Source organism: Leucoraja erinacea, chromosome 5, assembly GCF_028641065.1.
Source record: "Leucoraja erinacea ecotype New England chromosome 5, Leri_hhj_1, whole genome shotgun sequence".
Lineage (NCBI taxonomy): Eukaryota > Metazoa > Chordata > Chondrichthyes > Rajiformes > Rajidae > Leucoraja > Leucoraja erinaceus.
Window position 1 is genome coordinate 18,232,928 of NC_073381.1, and position 14,112 is coordinate 18,247,039.

The 14,112-nt window shown below is 45.4% G+C and overlaps 1 protein-coding gene across 2 annotated transcripts in view; it reads right to left on the reverse strand.

Annotated features, from left to right (window-relative positions):
* The window catches only part of rbm34 (RNA binding motif protein 34), a 24,977-nt gene extending 20,815 nt beyond the window's left edge, over positions 1 to 4,162 (reverse strand). The window contains exons 1-2 of one of the 2 annotated variants that reach the window (XM_055635147.1): positions 4,004 to 4,162; positions 2,238 to 2,397 (exon numbers count right to left, since the gene is read on the reverse strand). In XM_055635147.1, the coding sequence (XP_055491122.1) occupies positions 2,238 to 2,397; positions 4,004 to 4,029 (186 nt within the window). In that variant the 5' untranslated portion in view covers positions 4,030 to 4,162. The remainder of the gene's footprint in view (positions 1 to 2,237; positions 2,398 to 4,003) is intronic. The other variant, XM_055635145.1, reaches the window with a different exon arrangement.
* Between the last annotated feature and the right edge of the window lie 9,950 nt (positions 4,163 to 14,112).

The following is a 14,112-nucleotide window of genomic DNA, read 5'->3' on the forward strand; positions in this document are numbered from 1 at the left end:
ATGCCATTGGTTTAACTATACAGTCTAATTGCCTGGGGATCAGAAGCAAATTTATAAGATTCCCTGACTACATTTTGCGTTTGCTTTGATAGAACAGCATACCTTTAATGCAACTGATTCAGATTCAATTTTAATTGTCATTGTCAGTGTACAGTACAGAGACAACGAAATGCATTTAGCATCTCCCTGGAAGAGCGACATAGCAAACGATTTGAATAAATAATAATAAGTGTCCGGGGGGGTGGTGATTAGCAGTCACCGAGGTACGTTGTTGAGTAGAGTGACAGCCGCCGGAAAGAAGCTGTTCCTGGACCTGCTGGTTCGGCAACGGAGAGACCTGTAGCGCCTCCCGGATGGTAGGAGGGTAAACAGTCCATGGTTGGGGTGAGAGCAGTCCTTGGTGATGCTGAGCGCCCTCCGCAGACAGCGCTTGCTTTGGACAGACTCAATGGAGGGGAGCGAGGAACCGGTGATGCGTTGGGCAATTTTCACCACCCTCTGCAATGCCTTCCGGTCAGAGACAGAGCAGTTGCCATACCATACTGTGATGCAGTTGGTAAGGATGCTCTCGATGGTCCAGCGGTAGAAGTTCACCAGGATCTGAGGAGACAGATGGACCTTCTTCAGTCTCCTCAGGAAGAAGAGACGCTGATGAGCCTTCTTGATCAGAGTAGAGTAGAGTTATTGTGGGTCCAAGAGAGGTCATCGGAGATGTTGACTCCCAGGAACCTGAAGCTAGATAAAACACGTTCCACCTCCGTCCCGTTAATGTGGATGGGGGTGTGCGTGCCGCCTCTGGACTTCCTGAAGTCTACAATGAGCTCCTTGGTCCTCTTGGAGTAAAGGGCCAGGTTGTTGTCAGCGCACCATGCTGCTAAGTGCTGGACCTCCTCCCTGTAGGCCAGCTCATCGTTGTTGCTGATGAGGCCAATCACCGTTGTATCATCTGCATACTTGATGATGGTGTTAGTACCATGTACAGGTGTGCAGTCATAGGTGAAGAGGGAGTAGAAGAGGGGGCTCATCACACAGCCCTGTGGAACGCCGGGTGTTCAGGGTGAGGGTTGAAGAGGTGTGTGCTTGTCTAACCTCACAGACTGGGGTCTGTTGGTTAGAAAGTCCAGTATCCAGTTGCAGAGGGAGGGGTCGATGCCCAGGTTACCGAGTTTGGTGATCAGTTTTGATGGTATAATGGTGTTGAATGCTGAGCTGTAATCGATGAACAGCATTCTTACGTAAGTGTCTCTGTTGTCGAGGTGGGAGAGAGCGGAGTGAAGTGCCGTTGAGATGGCATCCTCCGTACTCCTGTTCTTGCGGTAGGCAAACTGATAGGGATCCAGTGTGGGGGGTAGGCAGCTTTTGAGGTGTGCCAGGACCAGCCTCTCGAAGCACTTGGTGATGATGGGGGTAAGTGCAACTGGGCGGAAGTCGTTGAGGCTTGCCGCAGTGGAGTGTTTTGGCACTGGCACGATGGAGGTGGCTTTAAGGCAAGTGGGGACAGCTGCTTGGGCAAGTGACAGGTTGAAGATGTCAGTCCAGACGTCTGTCAGCTGCGCAGCACAGGCCCTGAGCACGCGCCCGGGGATGCCGTGGGTCCAAGACTTTGGACACTAACAAACAGGGATTAAACTAAAATCAGGTTTCGTTCAGTTTAGAGATACAGCACGGAAACAGGCCAGTCGGCCCACCAAGTCAGCGCTGATCAGCCATCCCTGCACACTAACACTATCCTACACACACTAGGGACAATTTCCAATTTTACCAAGCCAATTAGACTAAAAAACTGGACGTCTTTGGAGTGTGGGAGGAAACCGGAGCTCCCGGAGACAAACCACGCACGTCACAGGGAGAATGTACAAACTCCGCACAGGCAGCACCTGTGGTCAGGATCGGACCCGGTTCTCTGGCACTGTAAGGCAACAACTCTACTGCTGTGCCATCATGCTGCCCACTCTGAACTAACTTCCATCCTACAGGCTTTTTGGTCCATTTAGTCTGTGCGTTATAAAATTCTCACTTTGAGCAGTAATTTTGGAACTCACTCTCAGCCAGCCCTTCGGATCCATTATCCAGAGGCGTTGCCATGGTATTATATTGTACTAAGTATTAGGGGAGTGCTTATGCTGCCAGTCTAACTGTGACACAGCAAGCGAGTTTGCACAGAAGCGCAAGATCTGGGACTGTGATTACAGAGCTGAAACCAGGGCACAATTCTAACCACATTACACAGTGATTACCTTACGCTCCAGAACAGGAGTGAAGAACGACTGGCTCGTGGAAATTGAGGGCGTGGAGAAGAGAAGCATCAGCGGAGATGCCTTGCCCTTAGCCGTCTGCTTACAGGACAGACTGTCTGCCACCTGGCCCACTGTGTAGCTTTCCCTGTTGCTCTTTTTTCTGATAGTGCACAGCAAGAGGAATAAAACAAATCAAGAGTGTTTAATGTCATATGTACTGGCAACAGAACAATTAAATTCTTACTTGCAATACACATAGATAATATATAATACAAAATTAAAGAAAATTTATTTTTCTCCCTCCCTAGCCTTCTCTCTGATGTCTCCATGGTCCCTTTCTAACTTGCTCTATCATTCCCTTCTCCACCACAGCTCTTCAAATTGTCCATTTCAGCACTTTGCCAGTTCACCATTGAAAATTAATTTCCACCAATTCAAATAAGACATTTCAGATTTTAAAAAACAGTGGTTTCAACCTCTCACACAGCTGCGTCACCCTCGTCAGATATGTTTATCTCCCCAGAGCACCCTTCCCCCTAATCGCCAACACATAACTGCCAGTACTCCACTTCTTCTTCCTGCCTCTGTTTACTTTCATGCTCTGGCCCTCCTGTAACCAGGACCCACTTCCACCATATATTAATAAAATGAGAAAACATAAGAAACACAGGTAGTATCTGTGGGAAGAGTTAACTCTTAAGTCTTTCATTTTTCAGATACTTTGTAGAAACTGGGAAAGGGACAAAGCAAGTTAGTGTTCAGATGTGGGAGGTGAGAGTAAGGGGGAAAGGTGGAAATGTGCGAGTAAAAAGACAAAGAGAATGTCGCATAGAGACACACAGTGCTGGAGTAACTCAGTGGGTTGGGCAGCATTACTGGAGGAAAAGGATGAGCGATGTTTCGGGTTGGGACCCCTCTTCAGAGTCACTCATTCTTTTTCTCCATAGATGCTGCCTCACTGAGTTACTCCAGAACTCTGTGTCTATCTGCGATATTTACGTGCATCTACAGTTCCTTTCTATGCAAGAGAATTTCACAGATAGGGTGAGGCCAAGATCTTTTCCAGTCCCTCGTCAGTCCACCCTCCCTCCCACAACCCTGCCAGACCACTGAAACACACATTACATCCACCCACCCTCCAATCTGAGCCTGCCTCCTCTCAGCCCCTCTCCAAACTTCCCCCGCCGCTCTCGCCAATCCTCTCCCATCTATTCCTTCTCTCCCCAATCCCCCACCCACCTTCCCTCACTCCTCCACCCATTTCCCTCATTCCTCCACCCCATGTCCTCACCCATCCCCTCACTCCTTATCCTCTTCCCCCTCCCATTCCTTCCCACCCCCTTCCCCACTCTCCCCCTCCCCCCCCCTCCCCCCACTCTCTCCCTCCCCCCCCTTCCCCACTCTCCCCCTCCACCCCCTTCCCCACTCTCTCCTCTCCCCCTTCCCCACTCTCTCCCTCTCCCCCTTCCCCACTCTCTCCTCTCCCCCTTCCCCACCTCCCTCCCTCCACCCCCTTCCCCACTCTCTCCCCCTTCCCCCTCTCTCTCTCCTCCACCCCCTTCCCACTCTCTCTCTCTCCACCCCCTTCCCCCACTCTCCTCTCCCCCCCCCTTTCCCACCTCTCCCCCTCCCCCCCCTCCCCCCTCCTCCTCTCCCCCTTCCCCACTCTCCCCCTTCCACCCCTTCCCCACTCTCCCCCCTTCCCCACCCTCTCCCCCACTCTCCCCCCCCCACCCTCTCCCTCCATCTCCTTTCCCTCCCGTTACCTCTCTCCGCTCTGTGTCTCCGCCATCTCCCCGGCGGTGCAGCCTACACCGGAAGCACGCGCTGCGGCCGGTCCCGTCCCGTCGCGTCACTTCCCCCGGGCAGGTGCGGGGCCTCTCCACCGTGGTCCCTCCACCGTGGTCCCTCCACCGTGGTCCCTCCACCGTGGTCCCTCCACCGTGGTCCCTCCACCGTGGTCCCTCCACCGTGGTCCCTCCACCGTGGTCCCTCCACCGTGGTCCCGCCGGCAGCGCCCACTGATCCGCTCCGGTCCGCTCGCCCTGGCCCCGCTCTGGTGGCGACGGTCGGACCGTCAGTCTGCAGTCCAGGCCGGTGGCTCAGTGGCCCCACTACACAACACCGCTCCAGCCCTCACATCTAGATGATGGTTGCTTCCCTCGTGTTATAGAACATCGTGATTAAAAAACCCAATTGTATCAATGGGTAAAATAGGACAATAACAAAGTTGTTTTTTCTGTAGTATTTAAACAAAAAATGAAGGTCTTTTTTTTCTTCTTTTATTTTATTAGAAGTAAGTACAATCATATGGCACCAAAGTGCCTAATATATATTATCATAATATTATCATTATCATAATATGTACAACTTCCTTTTTTTTAAATATTAAAGAAAGATTAGAATAAGAAAAATAAATTAGATAGTAAAGGATAGAAAAGCCTGAGTTATATAGTGTGTGAAGAAAAATAAAAAAGACGAATGAGTGAAGAAAGTTGAGAAAAAGAAAATAGAAAAAAGAGAATAAAACTAAAAAAAAAAAAAAGGTAAGGAGATCATTGTTTATAATCTTGACCAACCCTCGTCCGGTCCTGAAACAGTTAGTTTTTACAATTGTGTTGCACCATATGATTCCAAAAAGACGACAAATTGAGACCAACTCGTTATGAATTGGTCTGATTTATCCATTAGGAGGAATCGCATTTCCTCAAGATGTGCGGTGTCCAACACACTTGCAATCCACATTTTAAGCGTTGGTATTGATGTATTTTTCCAAAATTTAAGTATTAATTTTTTAGCTATTATTAAACCATAGTTAAAAAATAAATTTTGAGATGTGTTCAATTTATTCCCATCTTCCATTACGCCAAATATAATCATTTCAGTTGGTTACTCAAAAAAGCTGGAGAAACTCAGCGGGTGCAGCAGCATCTATGGAGCGAAGGAAATAGGCAACGTTTCGGGCCGAAACCCTTCTTCAGACTGAAGAAGGGTTTCGGCCCGAAACGTTGCCTATTTCCTTTACTCCATAGATGCTGCTGCACCCGCTGAGTTTCTCCAGCATTTTTGTGTACCTTCGATTTTCCAGCATCTGCAGTTCCTTCTTAAACACTTTGTATATTTATTTATTGTGTTAAAATGCCTGCAAAGCTGCAGTTAATAAGATTTTCATTCTCCATGTTCCTGTGTTCTCTGTTCCTGGGGCATATGACAATTCAACAGTCTTGGCTTGACTTCAGGGTTTCGGCCCGAAACGTTGCCTATTTCCTTCGCTCCATAGATGCTGCTGCACCCGCTGAGTTTCTCCAGCTTTTTTGTGTAACTTTCGATTCTCCAGCATCTGCAGTTCCTTCTTAAACATAATCATTTCCGTATTAGGTTCCATTCTTATCTTAAATAATTTTGTAAATATTTCGAAAATATCACTCCAAAATCTATAAAGTTTTATGCAGGAAATTAAGGAGTGTGTTATAGTTGCATTTTGGGATAGAAATGGCGGATATATTTGGATAAAATTTGTTCAATCTTGTTTTTGAATAATATAATCTATTTAAAATTTAAAATTGAATTAGATTATGTCTTACATTAATCGAACATTTGTGAATATATATCAAGTACTTTTCCCATGTAACCTTCGTAATTTTTATCATTAGTTCCCGTTCCCAATCTTCTCTCAGTACCTCTGTCAATGGTAGGTCTATATTTAGAATACTATTATATAAATATGTCTTTTTTAATAACTACCAGTTTATTTGTTACTGCAAGCTAAAAATAACCAAAGGCTATATGTTGTGTTACATTATAATCTGAAGTCTGGATGACATTATAATCTATAGTCTGAGGAAGGGTTTCGGCCCGAAACGTTGCCTATTTCCTTCGCTCCATAGATGCTGCTGCACCCGCTGAGTTTTTCCAGCATTTTTGTGTACCTTACACTATAATAGTGTCCTTTGACAAGTGTTAGAGCAATTACTTGTCAATTTCAATGCTCCCCCCGTGAAACCTTTGCTTCAGATCGTGTTCTTAAGAGACAACGGTGCTTGATTGCAACAGGAAGGTTAGATATTCCCTCAGACTGTTTTTTTCTCTGCTTGTCAATTTCCAAAATATTTGGAGTGTTTTTGTATTTGCAGTAAATCCAAAGCATTTCAGTGGATCTGTAGTTCTTGGTTGAAATCCCGCTGTAAGTAGTTTGGACCACATAATACAAATACTGCGCCTTAATTCATCATGTATCTTTTATCCAACTCATGTTGTGGAAACACACATTATAGCCGAAATACCTGTATTCTCAACAACTGAGTCTCCACCTATCTTGGATTCAAATATTACAGAATTTAATATATTAAACTTTATCCTCTGGGTAAACACATTTCTTCTCGTGTCCTCCCTGAATGTGCCAACCATTATTTTGGGATAGGTCCAATATGACACAAAGGTGAAATATCAATTCAACCTCAACTTTCTCAAGCCTTTTACGAATTGTGCACATTCAATGTACATTGGCCATATACTTGAGATTAGTATAATGTAAATTATGAATTTGAAGGAAAGGCCTGTCACAGCAGAAATTGAACAGATGATTCAGAGGCAGGGAAAGGGGACATATAAGGCACAGAGCTACTGCCTTACAGCGCCAGAGTCTGGTTCGATCTTGACCTTCAATAGTTTACACATTCTCCTCGGTACTCCCAATTTCCAAAGATGTGTGGATTTGTAGGTTAATCGACTTCTGTAAATTGCCCGTGAGTAGGGAGTGATGAGAAAGTGGGATAGCATAGATTGGTTACAATGTGACAGGCAAGAGTGAATTGAAAAGTGCTGTGAAGGGGAAGAGTATTGTGGTTGGTCATGTTGAAGGTTACTGGATAAAATCAATGGGATAATGGAGCCCTGTTGTGGACACTTGGCTTAGAACTCTTGCAGCAAGAGGAGCATGATACTAATTGAACCCATTTCATCATTGGGCATCTCAGCTCCATCTACACTATATGGTGAACCAATACCCAAAACAAAATCAGTCCTGATCTTGACATTTTGAATTGAGCCTCAATTCCGGTGCAATAGGAATGGTGGAAAGATGAACTGGGAGCAGCTCCAGTAATCCAATTTCAATCCTGACCTCCAGTGCAATCCATGCGGGGTTTGCACATTCTCCATATACAGTGCCCTCCATAATGTTTGGGACAAAGACCCATTGTTTATTTATTTTCCTCTGTATGCCACAATTTGAGATTTGTAATTTAAAAAAAAAATCACATGTGGTTAAAGTGCACATTGTCATATTTTATCAATATGAGGACCAAAGTTGTGCCAATGAAAGCCAAAGAAGCCATTATGAGACTGAGAAACAAGAATAAAATGTTAGAGACGTAGGCCAAACCTTTGGCTTACCAAAATCAACTGTTTGGAACATCATTAAGAAGAAAGAGAGCACTGTGGTGAGCTTACTAATCGCAAAGGGACTGGCAGGCCAAGGAAGACCTCCACAGCTAATGACAGAAGAATTCTCTCTATAATAAAGAAAAATCCCCAAACACCTGTCCGACAGATCAGAAGCACTCTTCAGGAGTCATTTGTGGATTTGTCAATGACCACTGTCCGCAGAAGACAGAAATACAGAGGCTACGCTGCAAGATGCAAACCACTGGTTAGCCACAAAAATAGGATGGCCATTTTACAGTTACAGTTTGTCAAGAAGTACCGTATTTCCTGGCAATGAAGACGCTATTTTTTACCCCAAAATAAGGCACGAAAATTTACCTGCGTCTTGGAGGTTAAGTTGTTAGCCAAGATAGACTTGGCTATCCCTCAGTACAGCAACATCGAGAACAATGTCAAGTCTATCCCTCATTGCTGGCAGCTGATGGGAAGCGGCTGTAAAGTGGGAAGCGTCTGTAAAAGGCCAGCGCCGCTGTGGGTGGGGGGGGGAAAGAGTTCCTTTCACAGCGTGTGGGGAGTCTGGCCGGGGAGGAAAGTAGCTCGGGTGGCTGCGAGCGGCCGCCGGGACCGGACAGCGGATCCAGCTGCCACCTCACTGACTTCTGCCGGCCCGCCCGCCAGTCAGCCACGGTGTCCTTCGGCACAGGCGCAACTGGTGGAAGTGGTGGCTACTGTGCGGCAGGCTTGCTGCTCCGTCCCGGGCTCGCTCCCTCTCTCTACTAGTCCCAGGGCAGGCGACCTGGGAACTGGGAACTGAAGCCAGTCCCCAGTTCTGCGAAGGATCTAGGAACTGAAGCCAGTCCCGGGGCACGCAGGCGATGTTGCCGACCCTGGACTAAACCAAACCCTTGATCCTGTCCCGCCATTCTTTTTTCAAAATGTAGCAACTTAAATTGGGGGTGCGTCTTCGACGCAGGTGCGCCTTCATTGCCGGGAAATATGGGTACTTAAAAGAGCAACCACAGTTCTGGAAAACGGTCTTGTGGACAGATGAGATGAAGATTTACCTATATCAGAGTGATGGCAAGAGCACAGGTTGGAGGAGAGATGGAACTGCCCAAGATCCAAAGCATACCACCTCATCTGTGAAACACAGTGGTGGGGGTGTTATGGTCTGGGCATGTATGGCTGCTGAAGGTACTGACTCACTTATCTTCATTGATAATACAACTGCTGATGGTAGTAGCATATTGAATTCTGAAATGTATAGACACATCCTATCTGCTCAAGTTCAAACAAATATCTCAAAACTCATTGGCCGGCAGTTCATTCTACAGCAAGACAATGATCCGAAACATTCTGCTAAAGCAACAAAGGAGTTTTTCAAAGCTAAAAAATGGTAAATTCTTGAATGGCCAAGTCAATCACCCGATCTGAACCCAATTGAGTATGCCGAATATGCTGAAGAGAAAACTGAAGGGGACTAGCCCCCAAAACAAGCATAAGCTGAAGATGGCTGCATTACAGGCCTGGCAGAGCATCACCAGAGAAGACACCCAGCAACTGATGATGTCCATGAATCGCAGACATCAAGCAGTCATTACATGCAAAGGATATGCAACAAAATACTAAACATGACTACTTTCATTGACATGACATTGCCGTGTCCCAAACAATATGGTGGCCTGAAATGGGGGGGACCATGTATACATACAGTTGTAATTTCTACATGGTGAAACCAACATGTATAAAAAATGGCCTTTATTAAAATCTGACAAAGTGCACTTTAACCACATGTGATTTTTTTTCTATTACAAATCTCAAATTGTGGAGTACAGAGGCAAATAAATAAATGATGGGTCTTTGGCCCAAACATTATGGCGGGTACTGGAAGTATGTGGGCTTGGCCCATGTGCTCTTGCTTCCTCCTACATTCAAATCTATGCTAGTATATTGTTTGGCCACTATACATTGACTCTAGTGTGGTTCTAGAGTGGTTAGGTAACCAGAAGATCTAGGGAAGCTGATGGGCGTGCAAGAGAAAATAGGTTACAGCAACGTGAATGAGATGATACATTTATGAAAGGGCTCAATGAGCTTGTGTAGATTTGATAGACTGCACGTTTGAAGGTTTGATGGAACCTTCACCGAGGGTCACCACGTTGTCGTAGTGGAGAAGCTTGCAAGTGCCGAAGATCCTGTGAGCTAAAGGTCTGAAGGTATGTTTCTGCAGGGTCACCCATGGCGGGCAGGTTGAGAAGAGGCTCTTAAAGTATGGCCCAAGGAAAAACCTCAACAGTGATGGTGGCTGGTGAAGCACCACAATGGCTGAGAAGGCAAATGAAGGCTATGCCATTACATCCGGCTCTGTCTCTGTCAAGGACTGTATGTGGTCTATACACCAGTCTTGTCACGTTAAAATAATTTATTTTTTTTCAATTTATTTTTATGAGAAGCAGTGTACAAAAGTATAAACCGCGGCATATGACAATACATTTATTGTACAGCTTCAATTTTAATTTTTAGCTAAAGAGAAAGAAGAAAGGAGAAAAAGCGAGAGAGAAAGTGAATGTGCAAGAATACAACCCTAGACTACCAAATTGGTGTAGCCAGAGTGTAGTAAAAGAAATAAGAAAAACGAAAAGAAATAAAAAGACAAAAACAGAAAGAAAAATAAAAAAGTGACGATATACCTGCTTCGTTTCTCTTCCCACCCATCACCCAACCTGTAATTCGATTTAATTCCAAACTTGTGTTGCACCATACTATCCTTGTAATGAATCAATGAATGGTGTCCATATCTTCGAAAACGGCTCTGGTTTTTCTGCTAGGACTAGTCTCATATTTTCAAGATGTAGCGTCTCAGACATGTTTGTATTCCACATTTTAAGAGTAGGGGCAGATGTGTTTTTCCAGAATTTAAGTATTCATTTTTTCGCCATTATCAGGCCATAATTAAGGAAACGTCTTTGAAATATTGATAGCTCAGGGCAGCTTCTGATGTTCCAAGAATAATCAGTTCCGCGTGGGGGTCCAGTTTTGTTATTAATGTTTTTGAGAAAATTTCAAAAATTATTTCCCAAAAGTTATGTAGTTTTATGCAAGAGGTGAGGGAATGTGTTATAGTTGCTTCTTGAAGGAGACATTTGAAAATATCTTATTCAATTTAGTCTTTGAATAGTACAGATTCAGATTCAATTTTAATTGTCATTGTCAGTGTACAGTACAGAGACAACGAAATGCATTTAGCATCTCCCTTGAAGAGCGACATAGCAAACGATTTGAATAAAAAAATAATAAGTGCCCGGGGGGGGGGGGTGGTGATTGGCAGTCACCGAGGTACGTTGTTGAGTAGAGTGACAGCCGCCGGAAAGAAGCTGTTCCTCGACCTGCTGGTTCAGCAACGGAGAGACCTGTAGCGCCTCCCGGATGGTAGGAGGGTAAACAGTCCATGGTTGGGGTGAGAGCAGTCCTTGGCGATGCTGAGCGCCCTCCGCAGACAGCGCTTGCTTTGGACAGACTCAATGGAGGGGAGCGTGGAACCGGTGATGCGTTGGGCAATTTTCACCACCCTCTGCAATGCCTTCCGGTCGGAGACAGAGCAGTTGCCATACCATACTGTGATGCAGTTGGTAAGGATGCTCTCGATGGTGCAGCGGTAGAAGTTCACCAGGATCTGAGGAGACAGATGGACCTTCTTCAGTCTCCTCAGGAAGAAGAGACGCTGATGAGCCTTCTTGATCAGAGTAGAGGTATTGTGGGTCCAAGAGAGGTCATCGGAGATGTTGACTCCCAGGAACCTGAAGCTAGAAACACGTTCCACCTCCGTCCCGTTAATGTGGATGGGGGTGTGCGTGCCGCCTCTGGACTTCCTGAAGTCTACAATGAGCTCCTTGGTCTTCTTGGAGTTAAGGGCCAGGTTGTTGTCAGCGCACCATGCTGCTAAGTGCTGGACCTCCTCCCTGTAGGCCAGCTCATCGTTGTTGCTGATGAGGCCAATCACCGTTGTATCATCTGCATACTTGATGATGGTGTTAGTACCATGTACAGGTGTGCAGTCATAGGTGAAGAGGGAGTAGAGGAGGGGGCTCAGCACACAGCCCTGAGGAACGCCGGTGTTCAGGGTGAGGGTTGAAGAGGTGTGCTTGTCTAACCTAACAGACTGGGGTCTGTTGGTTAGAAAGTCCAGTATCCAGTTGCAGAGGGAGGGGTCGATGCCCAGGTTACCGAGTTTGGTGATCAGTTTTGATGGAATAATGGTGTTGAATGCTGAGCTGTAATCGATGAACAGCATTCTTACATAAGTGTCTCTGTTGTCGAGGTGGGAGAGGGCGGAGTGAAGTGCCGTTGAGATGGCATCCTCCGTACTCCTGTTCTTGCGGTAGGCAAACTGATAGGGATCCAGTGTGGGGGGTAGGCAGCTTTTGAGGTGTGCCAGGACCAGCCTCTCGAAGCACTTGGTGATGATGGGGGTAAGTGCAACTGGGCGGAAGTCGTTGAGGCTTGCCGCAGTGGAGTGTTTTGGCACTGGCACGATGGAGGTGGCTTTAAGGCAAGTGGGGACAACTGCTTGGGCAAGTGACAGGTTGAAGATGTCAGTCCAGACGTCTGTCAGCTGCGCAGCACAGGCTCTGAGCACGCGCCCGGGGATGCCGTCAGGGCCAGCAGCCTTACGTGCATTAGTCCTACTCAGTGCCACGTACACGTCGTAGGGGGTGAGTGTGAGGGGTTGGTGATCGGCAGGTAGCACAGCCTTGATGGCTGTCTCTAGATTGTCCCTGTCGAAGCGGCCATAGAAGTGATTAAGCTCCTCAAGGAAGGAGGCGTCGCTGGATGTGGGGGTGATGTTGGAGGGTCTGTAGTCCCTGATGGCCTGGATGCCTTGCCACATGCGTCGGGGGTCGGAGTTGTTGTTGAAGTGCTCCTCGATCCTGAGCTTATGGCAGTGCTTGGCCTTCCTGATGCCCCTCTTCAGGTTAGCCCTGGATGAACTGTAGGCTCGAGCATCGCCTGACCTGAAAGCGGTGTCCCGTGCTTTCAGCAGTAGCCTGACCTCGCTGTTCATCCATGGCTTCTGATTCGGGTATATGGTCACCTGTTTGAGGGAGGTGACACTATTGATGGTGGAGTTTATAAAGTCCAGAACAGAGGATGTGTAGGAATCAATGTCCGTGTGAGAGTCAAGGGTGGCCTGGGCTGCAAACGCCTTCCAGTCAGTGTTTCCAAAACACTGCTGAAGTGTGAAGTCCGCTTCCTCTGAATAGTAGAGTCTGTGCAGTGTTTTAAATTGAATTAAAGTATGTCTAACTTTAATCGAACAGTTGTGTATACATAAAAGATTTTCTCCCCATCTGTCTTTTGGAATTTTTAGGCCTAGTTCCTCTTCCCAGTCTCTTCTTATTGCGTCTGACGATGGGATTTCAATATTTAGAAGGGTGTTATACAAATATGATGTTAAATTGTTTGACTCCGAGTTTCTATTCATACATTTGTCTAATAATATCTGGCAGCAGAGTTTGGTAGTCATGGGTCTATGTTTTCAAATAGTCTCGAATTTGAAGATATCTGAAATATTGATTAATTTTCAGGTGGTATTTCGAATAATTCCTGAAATGACAGAGAGTTCCCATCTTGTAGAGATCTCCAAGTTTTTTAATTCCTAGTCTTTCCCAATAAGTAAACGTTTATCTATAATAGATGGCTTGAACAAAGGGTTATTAGCTATTGGTGAGAGAAGAGATACATTTCTTAGTTTAAAAGTTGATTTTACTTGTCTCCAGATTCGTAGCGTGCCGTGAATAATCGGATTTTTATCATATAGTGTGTTCTTCAACTTTGTTGGGGAGAGAAGGATCGCGCCTATATTAAAAGGCGAGCAATTCTCTCTCTCCATTATTAACCAGTCTACCTGTTGGCATGAGTTATCCAGCCAGTAAATTACATTTTTAATATCCGTTGCCCAATAATAGTATAACAAATTGGGGAGAGCCAATCTGCCCATTTCTTTGGGTTTACATAGATGTCGTTTATGAATTCTATGTGTTTTATAATCCCAGATAAAGTTTGTAATCCGAGAATCAAGATTTTAAAAAAAATGTTTAGGTAGGTATTGATTGATTGATTGAAATAAATAGGGAATTTGTGGGAGGAAGATCATTTTTACAGCATTTATTCTGCCTATTAGAGAAATCAGAAGTGTTTTCCAAAATTGAATAAGAGCGTTTAATTTAGTAACTAAAGGCGGGAAGTTTGCGTTGAATAGAGAAGTATATTTTCTGGTTACCTGAACACCCAGATATTTAACTTTTTCCGTAGCAATTCTGAAAGGGAATTTTAAAAGATGTGTCGGCTCTTGAGGTTTTATTGCCATAATTTCACTTTTGTTCCAGTTTATTCTATATCCTGAAAAGGAACAGAATTCCTCTATAAGATATATTTGGAATGCTAACTTGGGAATTGGTGATATATAATAATACATCATCTGCATATAATG